General features: G+C 38.7%; 1 protein-coding gene across 1 annotated transcript in view; it reads right to left on the bottom strand.

Moving 5' to 3' along the window:
• Nucleotides 1-11,594: 11,594 nt before the first annotated feature.
• Nucleotides 11,595-11,779, bottom strand: part of USP13 (ubiquitin specific peptidase 13 (isopeptidase T-3)) — a 40,012-nt gene continuing 39,827 nt past the window's right edge. The window contains exon 20 of the mRNA XM_009702421.1: nt 11,595-11,744. Coding sequence (XP_009700723.1) covers nt 11,651-11,744 — 94 coding nt within the window. The 3' untranslated portion in view covers nt 11,595-11,650. The remainder of the gene's footprint in view (nt 11,745-11,779) is intronic.

Below are 11,779 nucleotides of genomic sequence, written 5' to 3'. Positions count from 1 at the left end.
CCGTGATCACAGACTAAATCCTTAGATAACATCAATATTTGTAGCTGCTCTAAAAATGTATATATATTTACACCATCTTAGTTTTTCCCTGATAGGATGAATGGGGAACAGCACTGGGGGCAGTACACTGCCACGTGAATTCAGCTACAGTCAAACACATTTAGCTCAAGGTGAATGTGTCAATCAAAGACAGGAATAGAAATTTTTAAGGAGGTAATTTTCAGTTTCTGATATTTTTAATATTTTTCCTAAATAATGAAAGATAAAAAGTGTAATTAGACAGCTACTGTGTTGATCTGTGGTCAGGAATTCAATGTGCAAGGTAGCTATTGGAATGTGTTAAAGTGGGACAAATAGCACGTTTCCCATAAACAGCATTAAAAGAAAAATCCAGCTCAATCAGCTGGATTAAAAAAAAAAAATTCCAACTGCACAGATCACAGAGAAAGAAGCTCTGTGGGAATTGGACAGTTTCACCAGTACAAACCTAAAGTTTCTTGCAGCTGTCTGTTATTTTGAGCAACCACTTAAAGGAAAATTCCATGTAAGACAGTGTAATCACTGCATCTAATCACCAACTATAGTTTGTTAGATAATCAATTTTCATTAAAAAAGTAAAAGCCTTACCCCTCATTCCCACTGAATAGAGATGCTGAAACAGCTACAGGAATTTTTTTAATAGTGCTTTATTAATTCATTGTTTACATATATATTCCTATCATCTATGAAGCATTTCGTAACTGATTCCTGCAACTTTTTCTAACGATTGGTTATCAAGGAATGACTGGGGATGTCATTTTAGCTAAGTGGGCTGCTGTATGCATATCTGCTGATAACAGCTTGCTCTTTTGCTTTGACAGCGATGTGTGATGACAGCTCTCTATTGATAAGGCAGAGCAGAAGGTGCAGTGCAATTGAATCTGGAAAGTGATAAGAGAGAAAGGAGGAAGCTTTGAGAAGAGGCTGTAAAGCAAAGGCATATGTGCTTAGATTTTGCTTGATGCCCTGCCATCACACACATTCTTCTGAAATATCCTCTGTGCTGTGGTGTAGGATAATCAGTGCTTATCCAGAAGAATTAGTTGTTCAGGAGCTTTCTTTTTATACCTTTCAAATAAAAAAAAAAAAGACTTAACGGCTTGACTTTGCAGAGTCAGAATGACAAGGGGCATTTGATACTGATGGCAGTTCACTAAACCTCTTCTTCTCTAGCATGTGGACAAGTAACACAGCAATTCTGTTGGGAAAACTTAATGCAACTCCTAGCCTCCCCAGAAAGAACAGACTAAGTAGGTAGCTTTTGATTTATCCTAGGATGCACTGCTCAAAACTGTATTCATCTGCTGATACATGTCCACACCCATGTGATTAGTACAAGGAAAGTTGTCTGTGTAAAGCTAGAGACAAATCACCTGGGCTGAACTCTGCCTCCCAAGGGGATACTCAGGCCCCCAGTTCATCACAAGCACTGCAGTTCTGCTGTACAGGACACAGGCTACAAAGCCGATCCAAAGAGATTGTGCACACTTCTTGTAGATTATCTCAACTGTTCTCTCCTGTTTCAGAGAGTCTATGGCCAGTTAACCATGTACCACTGACCGAGACACTGTGTGAGGGAAAGACTAAAGCAGACAGACATAGGGTACAGTGGCAGATCTCCTCATACCAGACACCAGTTCTGGTCTGGTCTGTGGGAGAGTGGCCAGTGACTGAGCTCACCTCACACTAACAGGTCAGGCTCAGCAGCTCTTGGTACTTCTGGGGACTTGTCAATATCCTGGGCTTTATTGTCCTCCTTTAGCCCCCACTGCCAAGCATTGCCAGTGCAGAAGACAGGATTAGATACAGCTTTGATCTGACCTCCTCATGGCGTTTCTTAAATATTCAGTGGCAAGCATGTATATTTGCCTGAAACAGCAAGAGGAAACACGTGAGGAGGCTGCAGCATATTAACAACCTAAAGAGGAAATTCATCTACTCAGACTTCTTACCAAGCACGAGGTAGGATAAATAAGGCGGCTGCTGAACAGTAGCAGATTGAGCCTGAGAGTGAGAGACAGGAAATCTGGGTCCTCTTCTCAGTGCTCCCTGTGAGCTCAACCAAGTCAAAACCTCCTGCCATCCCTGACTTGCCCAAGTGTGCAAGGAAGGAAGGTGGGCAAATAACAGCCGTTGCATGTGATGGCACTACCTGAGAGCAGGGGAGCGCAGCTCTCTCACAGACTGCATGGGTGAAGTCATCACTCATGTAAATTGAAAGGTAACATGTAAACACGAGGTTGCTCATGTCTAAGGAAGCAGTTTCACATAGAGACTAGCAATTTCAGCAAAGAGACTCAGAGACATTTCAGGATAACAACTGTACAGCATCTATAGGGTGATGCCAAATTAGAGTGCTGCAATGGTTTATCATCATCTCCCACCTGTTTCCCCTTCTTGTTACTCCTCTCTTTCTCCAGAGGTGATTTATCACTGCCGGGTGATTGATTCCAAGTTTTTGAGTCTTTCATCTATTCTATATTTCATGCAATTAAAAAATGTTTTCCTAACCCCAGCTTGTGACTGTCCCTCTCCTCTGCAAAGCTTTATAAATATTTATGACCTTTAAGTCTGATCCATCAAGCTGAACACTGAAAGTCTGTAGTCTTCACAGGAGTGCTCAGCACTTTGCGTGATCAGCTCATGTGCATGTATTCAGGTACCAGACGAAGGCTGGCCTCCAATACCACGGCACATACTGAACAGGCACTGAAATCAAAGTGATTACTTACAGAGTGAGGCTTTGCAATGAAAGCAATAGGCTCATTTCTTGCTGATCTCTTTAAACTGTAATGACTAGAAACCTTGTTGCAATAGACTGGTTTACATCAGTTTGAAAAATCGATTTGATCTGCAGGTAAACATATAAATATCCATATCTAATGGTATTTCCTTATGATCTGATAAATCACAGCGCTTGTAAAAATATTGAGGGGAAGGTTGAAATGACACAAAACCTCATGTGACAATATTGCACGCAACTATATTAACAAATAACCACACTGAAATATTAACACAAAGCATGCAGTAATGTTACTTTATATGTTTACAGAATGCATGCCGAAGGTCCACAATTTGGGTATTTTTAAACTATTGATTGATATCTTCTATGGGATATTTTAAAAGTACTTTGCATCTGCCAAACTCAAAACTGAGTTGTTCATGTTATTTGGAACAGGTTAGACCAAACAGAGAGCCCTTTTTAAATTCTATCCTTAGAAATCACTTTGTGTTGTGGATTTCATGTTTGCTTCAAGTGTTTAATTAATGACAGACATCTGTAGTAACAGCTTTTGCAGACATGTTTTAGTATCCTCTTAAGAATTAAAAAGCTAAATATGCAGAACTTTCACAGTGAAGCTGGGTGTTTGGATTTTCACATTTTCTTCTTTAGTCTAAACCAGATAACACCAAATTAGAGAGAAAGGTTCCCAGAACCAGTCTACACTTACCATGGCTGGCTTTTCAAACTTGTCCACTAGCTCTGAAGGCAGCTCAGTGTCTGACTGTCCTGTTTGAAATACCTAGATGTAAAACATCACAGGATCTGAGTATCTGCTGCATCCACTGATTTCAGCTGCAGACACTTAACTCAGCTAAAAGCTCAGAACATCAAGTTAAGCACAAAGAGCTAATGAGCCACTTTAGAAAACTTGGGTCTGTCTGTCAGATGAAAAGGAAGACCCTGACAACACCAACAGATCAGCCAGGTGATCCTAGGAACATCCATGGAGAACCTGCCTCCGTAACACAAAAGCCACCATGACAGAAATAGTAACTGATACAATTACTGGCAGCCAGAGGCAAAGCCTGAGGCCTAAATCATCACCTGTTGGAGCCAGTGAGAACTAGAGTGAAACATAAATTGGTTGTAGATCTTTTGGCCCAAACGTATATCTGCAAAATGAGACATATTAGTTACTCCGCATGAATAACCTGCACAGTTGAACAACTGAGATTTCTGATCACCAGTGTTGTCAGCTTAGCAGTCTGTACAGTGAATTTATGTAATAAATGTTTATAAAATACTGAGTATTCACAGATAAAAGTGATAGACAAAATGCACTGCACGTTGTGAAAAAAAAAAATGGTGGGTATGCAATACAGTATTATCTACTATTCAAACTTCATCTAGACTAGAAATCAGATTCCTTCATTACAGTTCTACTGGTTTGGGACTGGTGAAATAAATCAGAGAAAAGGAGTGCCGTGCATGAGGAGATCACTGACACTTTGAGCAAACCTAGGCAAAATGGAAACTGAGCATGTCAGTCTACAGGAAGTTTCAGAGCCTCAGCCCACAAAGTAATAGGTCTTAGCCATGGGAAAGAGACAGAAGGAATCTAAATTTTCCTAAAATCAGCTGTAAGTTTACAAATGCTTGCACATGTGATGGTCCATTGAGCAAGCTTGCATGGTCAAGACTTAATGTGCTTTGATCTTTTTTCCCCTTCCACATTTACAGAATGCCATCAACGTCGGCTAAAACTTTAAATTAAGTAGCCTTTTTAATATCAGTAATCTATTGTAAATTCAGAAAAATCAAAACATTTATAAATATATTTTATATATCAGAGTATAACATATCTAGACTAAAATAAAACTATATAGTTTTGAGAGGCATTCTGTGCAGCTTCTTCTATATGCTGTAAACTGTTTGAAAACCTTTGCAATCTTGCATCAGCTTTTTTGGCTTTATTTTTAAGCCAACATAAAGGAAAGAAGAGACTATAGGGTTGGCAGATACTTTCACCTGGGCCATCTGAAGAGCCCTGCTGCTGCAAAGGCTTACACTGCTCACTTAACTTTTTGTGCCGATAGTTAAGTGTAGGTGCAAGGCTTCGTGGTGAGGTGGGCAGTGGATGTGGAGGTGGGAGTTCAGCCCTACACCTGAATGTTTACATTCCGTTACAAAGGTTCATATTGACCCAGATTGAGAATCTGAGTGTAAGTACATACAGAGTAAAAGATTAGTTTCTTACTACAGGTAACTTTGCCTCTGTATACTTAGTGCATTATCAGCTGTGTATACTATTAAACACAGACTTGTAGTTTACAGATGCTTTAATTTGATGTTTCCTTGCACTGCTGTTTGAAATAATCTATTTCCTCAAAAATGAACGATATGCATATTGGATGTGTTAAATTTATTAAGGTCATACATGACTATTTGCAGAGCACCACATTTAATGTAGTATTTTTGTACTGTAATGGAAGCATGCCTTCCTTGGGTTCTTTTCCACATATTAAATTGTATTTATTTACCTGTATTTATAACTGTGCGATTTTTAAATATGTTTTAAAAATAAACTTTGTCTGTGGCTTCAAATATTTCAAAGTTTCTTTTCAATTTGAAAATGGTCTTGACTATAATTACTTGAACTGAAGGGAGGGACCTACTTCTCCAACTGAAATAAAGGATTTTTTTAAAATGATGTCTTCTATCCTATTGTTTACAAACTGAACATGCTTCTCTGCTTAACAATTAAGCCCAGAAGACACTTTTTTCATTACCATTTTTCATAAATTCATTATTAGTCTGAAGTAGAGTTATTTCTATAATTTTTTTTTTAAATTTCAACATGTTGATCAATTATACTTACAACTGGAATTTATACTAGCCGAGCTCCGACACAAAGGATTTTGCACATAGAGTCCATATGAGGAAAAAGGGAAAAAAGTAGATCAGAATTTTTCCTGAAGATCATGCAACTGCACACCTCAAAATTAAAACAGAGGCAATAATACTACAACACAATCTTTCTGAAAAAACAAAGCCAACTTTCAGTGATTGAAATCATTACCCAAGCAGCTTCCCAGAAACCATAGTGGGAGTTGGCGATCAGTGTTTTTCAGTTTTGGCTTTCATGTGATGAGGTGAAAGAGCTGACACAGTAGAAATGACATAATCTTTATGCTTTTGCTATGGAACACTAACATAAACACAGACATGCAAGGGACATAAAATTGCTGTACGCCTCTGCGGACAGAAAAGATGACAACCAGCAAGGGGGCTGACAGTTACAGCAGAGGGCTCTTGACAAACCAGGACAACACTGGCATGGATCTGAAGGCTGACACTCTCCATGGACATGTGGGTTGCTCCAGAAAAAAAAACCAAAACAAACAAAAACCACCAACAACAAAAAAACCCCACACCAAACCAAAACCAGAAGACACAACCACAGTTTGCCTGTGGAAGGAAAGCTCTGTCACAAAAGCCAGCTGTCTGCCTATGGCTTTAACCAGAACCTTCCACTAAAGAAGAAAAGGGAACAGATACTAAAGACACACTAACGCTTAGGATGCAAATAACATGTGCTCTTGACACTGCCATGTTTTGCCAGGAGATGTTAAGGTTAGTTTAGTTCTCGCTGCTCAAATGTACCAATTAATGCCCATTAGGTGCTTTGTAGTGAACACAGATCAGGAAGACAGCACTGTAGACCTGAAGCCAAACAAAGACGGTGGGAGAAAAGCATTAGTGCCAAATCTCACATACAAAACTGCTCAAAAACAATTACTGGGAAGGATACTAGTAAAGAAGCCTGAAAATATAATCACCTACTCCACACCAGCTCTCAGTCATGCACTATCTGTCTTCAATATTTTTACGCCATTCATCTTTCACCATAGCTGTCAGTGCTTCCCTTATTCATGTTATGCTTGTAGCATACCTGCGGGACAGAGAGGTATTGCTTCCCATTTTAGTGAGGGGGAGCAGAGACCAGGGGTGGTGTTAACTCTTCAGTTATCTAATACTGCCTTCCACAAGCAGTCCGCAAAAGTTAGCAGGTACAAATCCTATACAGGGAATTCTTGCGTGAAGTCTGAACAGAGCCCTTTTTAGCTTGCACAAGGAGCCACGTGCTCCCACCTCTTCCAGGTGCTACAAGTGGCGTGAACAGAGTGTGGAGTGACTTGCCATGGTCACAAAGGACATCTGTGATAGAAAAGAAACCAAAACAGATCATTAAATTTGGACTTCAGAAGCTGAACCATCTTTACCTTTCTTATCACTCAACACTTCACATGTCCTCTACTTCCATGTCAGGAAATGTCACTTACAGCCTGGTGGGTTTACCTCTTACCTCTCATCCAGTTCCCAGTCCCATGATCCTATAAAAAGATGAAAGGGTTGCCATCCCTCAGTCTTCTTTTTTGGCCTATTCTTCCATTTACCACAGAGTCCCAGTGGTCACACTGCTATGTAAAGCCCTTACACATGAGAAAAAGAGACTTCTCCTTTATTGAACAGCAGGGGAGATTTCTAAATGAATATGAGGCATTACAGACCAAGATAAAGCAGGAATTTGGGGGTGAAATGACAACACTCTTCCACATGAACATTGCCAACTCTTGTGTTCAAAGAACATCAACTGTCTTAAAAGTTAAAAAAATCAGTCTTAATTTAAATCTTATTTTCTATTTTTGCCATGTTTTATATCCACTCAGGGCTTGAGGATTAATTTTGATTATTTCTTTTTTCCAATCCATAGAATTGCAATGAGTCACAAGAAATCAAGACTCTCACAAACCTCTTTGTTCCCTATGCAGGTTTTTTTAAGTAAAACACCAAACACAACCAGAAAGAGTAAGAAAAGAGGCAGCATCAAAACATACTCAGTCTATTCCTCGTCAGACAGGAAAGAAAGAAGCAAGAATCCACACAGTCACAAGATGTGAGAATATTTCTTTTTAATTTAAAACAGTTGCAACAGTGTCATTCACAACCTTTCTCATCTCAGACAAATACTGTCCAAAATGTTAACAGTGCTTCAAGCAAACAACTCCGAATGCTGTAAAGTAAACCAGTACGGACACTTCCAGGATACAACACTAAAACCTTTGAAGAGTGAATAGAGACCAGAAAATTATCTCAGCCATAAAGGTAGGAAGGGCAATGGGAAAAAGAATAAAAAGTTATGTCCAGTTACATATTTTGCATAGTCTTTCAATGCATGAAAACAGCAAAGAAGATAAAAATGGCTGCTGCCAGGATGGAGAACAAAAGGAATGAATTGGAGATGCTTCTAAAACTAACTAGCTCTGATCGTATCTGTATTCAGAATGTGCGCTACAACCCAGTGGAGGCTGCCTGAATCAAAGAAACCGGGCTCATGATGGTTTCAGTTACACCAAAGTAAGTCAGAAGTAATGCCACTGAACCCAGTAGAATTACAAGTGATAGTAGTCCAGAAACTTCCAGACTTGTTTTTAAACCACAGCTTTGAATAAACTAAATTTTTATCCTAATTATATTTCAGCTAAGAAAATTCAATAGGAGTTTGTTTCTACATGTGTTTCAGAGACTGGAGATTGTGACTCAGAATGAGGGGTCTACTGGGTCCAGCATGCTGCTAGGAATGAGAGGAGAAAAGGAAAAAGAAAGGAAGAGTTGTTGAGTTTTTCTTCCTTCCACTCTCCTACCCTAAATGTATCATATGATAAAGTAAAAATCAGTCCAAGAAATAAGAGCATTATTTGCTGCCAAGTCCTGGCTTGCCATAATTCTCAAGCCCAGCACAATTAAGTGCATACAAGTTTTACCAGGCAAAGCCTGATAAATTAGTCATCTATTCAGTACAGTCTGTTTGAGTGTGGCTTCTGCATGCCGAAGTTTAAAAAACCCAACCAAACAAAACAAACTCCTCTCCCCTACATTAGGTTGAAAAGTCAGGAGTTCACATCCTGTTCCTCCAAATTCATGATGTTCTTCACACATACCCCATCGCAAAAGTGAGATGACTTAACTGGCCATTTGAAAAAGGAGGGAAGCCACTACTCTGGGAGATAATAAAATAATTCCTCAAAGGGCTGAAGAACTTTTAACATATTTTCAAGTGCTAAATTTTAGAAGATCTGTAAGCTTTTCCCCTAAACTGCTCCCTGAACTTCTGACCCACTTGGTAGTTTAGGCAGGCAGTACACAAGAATGATGAACTGAAAAGAATTTTAGAAGCTGAGCTGCTACAGTTCACCGACCACAGCCAGCGAATGGCGCTCTCCTTTCACTTACCATTTCCAGTTTATCACCCGCCAGCTTTCTAAGTGTGCCTCCTATTAATTGAGATCGATCAGTCCCACAGTCATTCCAGTTTTAGGATGTACCAGACAAATAATATGCAAGAGTCCAAGCTCCATCCTTAATCCTACAAGACCAGCCATGTTTCCATATGTTCCAATAATGAACATGGGAACGACTCTGTTGGCCTTTATTTACCCAAGGTTTCTAAATAAAAAGGTAGTGGCCACCAGATCTTATTAGTTTATAAATAGCCCTTCAAATTCATAAGGCAAGAGGGAAGCTGTTGTGTTGAACTTCCTTGGAATATAACTGGGCATTCAAAAAAAAATTTAAAAAGAAAAATGGCGAGGGGGGGGGCCTTTTGTCTTTTTTCAACTGCCAGAATGAAAAAGCAAACATAGATATACAGAAGTTTTGTTCTTTCACTTTACATAGAAGGTGTATCACTGTACGGTTTGCTGATCTCATTTTCAAACCCGGCATTTTCTGGTGAAATGCAAAAATACTCAAAATCTGGAAAAACAAAAAAAATTACTGGCAGCTTTTATTTTGTCCAGAACTGGTGGCTCAATAATTACAAGGCAGCTGAATCTCAAAGGAGCCACTTACTAACATGCTAGGATGCCGTTCTTTTGTGTCAATAAGAGCACTAAGTGCAGGAAGCTTCCCAGCAATTAGTCACCACTTACACTCTACAGAATTATTGCACTAGAATTTCTGTCAGTCTTTTCAGATCAAAAATTGATTTAAAAAAAAAAAAAATCAACACTGTTTTTTGGCTCTGCATGAGGCTATATGACCAGAGGGAGAACTATTTTTCCCCAAATGCTGGAAAAAATAAAATGCCCTACTCATAACCACATTTTTAATTTGGATTCTCTTCTGTAGTGTGTAGCTGCCTGAATTCTGCTATTAAACTTGCAGGCACTGACTTCAGAGAAAATGTAATTACACCTCCCTGCCTCTCTTGCACTCTATAAGGAGGATTTTATTTTTTTTTCCTGACTGTTCCAATTTATTTTGAGGGCTCAGTGAGATTATATGAGGCAAATCCAGCAACAGTCTCTAAGCAGTGGGCAACACTGTGAACCTTTGGGGGTTTTTTGGAATCATGAAAGGTTTCACACTCATCATTGTATTTTTTCTAGAATTAGTGTTTTCAAATACAATTTTAAAACCTGCATATATATTCTTGCCTGTGACACAAACTGAAATAACACCAAGAAAAAAAAAAACAAAACACCAAAAACCACAGACAGGAAAGGTCAGCCCCTACCTACCCACCCGTTCATACCTGCCAGAGATATAAAATCCCTTTTAGAAGGTGTCTATTGAAGAGATCAGATTATTGGTGTGTTTGCAAGTTTTAAGAAAGCTGAAACATCATTTTGAGGTGGGTTTTCTTTTGGTTAGGTTTTTGTTGTTGTTTGGGTTTTTTTGGGTTGTTGGTTTTTTTGTTTTTGTTTTAGTTTTTTTTGTTTTTTTGTTTTTTTTAAGGGAGGCAGCAGAGAGGGGCAAATCAATAAATCAGCAATTTTATTAAGTAATTTCCCCCACTCATGGATGGAAGTAAATTTTTAAGCAATCTTTGGTAGAAAGCAGAATTGCACTGCGAGTATTTTGTCAGGGAGATGATTTCAGCTGGAATATGAATGGTCTAGATGCACATTTCCCTGAAATAAATATAATGGGACATTAACCCCCTCTTTACCTCCTTCATAAAATAAAATTTAAATAGCCTTATTTCCTAAGGGTATGCGTTTAATTTTATAGTCAGAAAGTCTGTTTCTTTTAGCCATCTGTAATCCTGAATCTGTTGGAAAAACTTGCAAAACAAACATTTAAGAGAACAGGAAGAAACATATGTCTGCAAAAATAAAATCTACTATTTCTCTTTGGCAGAAAACGTACAGGGCACTGACAGGAGGTTGCTTCCATCTCCATTAGTTTCTTAGGTTTATGCATCAAGAAGACAAACCAAAATGCTACAAAACTGAATTCCAACAGATATAACTTTAGTGGACTTTTCTCACTGTACCACAAATACTCTCTCAAATAAGACATTCTGCTTTGAAGCACACTCACATATGCCCTCCCTCCAACTTTAAATAAGATATGATTTCTCTAAGTGGTCTGGACTCTGGTTGAAAAGACTGGCTCCCAGTTAAAAAGATGCAAAGATGCAAATATTTCTTTGTGGTCTTCAACAGATGCATGGACAGAATAGACAGGAGCTGAGCTGAACTGGGCTATTTTTGTTCAACTCTGAAATTTCTGTTTTCTCCATACACTAGCTGCAAACTCCACCAGTAATCTGCATGGCCTGAAGATATCCTTTAAGGTTTATAAATTTAAAATAACATACGATACATCACCTAATAGAAATTTTCCCTCTATCACTTCAGGTGGCATCAAATGACTCTTTTTTAATAAACTATAAATATCCCACGTTTTCCTTCGCTTTTTGGCAGTCCAAGGATTAGGGGTCTTTTGTTGGTTTTAGATTTTCTTTTTTATTGTATGTTTTTTTGGGCAGGTTAAAAAGGCTTATGGCTTCTTAAGGTCAGGTAATAAATTTGAGGCCTAACTTGGTATCCTGTGGTAAAAATAAATGTAGCCCAGGTCTTTGGGAGGTCGTTCTGAGGCACAGACTCTAAGGTCATTGTAGATCACCCATCTGAAATGAAAACAAGATTGATTACATTCCATGTG

Source organism: Cariama cristata, unplaced genomic scaffold, assembly GCF_000690535.1.
Source record: "Cariama cristata isolate BGI_N322 unplaced genomic scaffold, ASM69053v1 scaffold9426, whole genome shotgun sequence".
Classification (NCBI taxonomy): Eukaryota; Metazoa; Chordata; class Aves; order Cariamiformes; family Cariamidae; genus Cariama; species Cariama cristata.
This window is presented reverse-complemented; position numbering and strand designations above follow the sequence as displayed.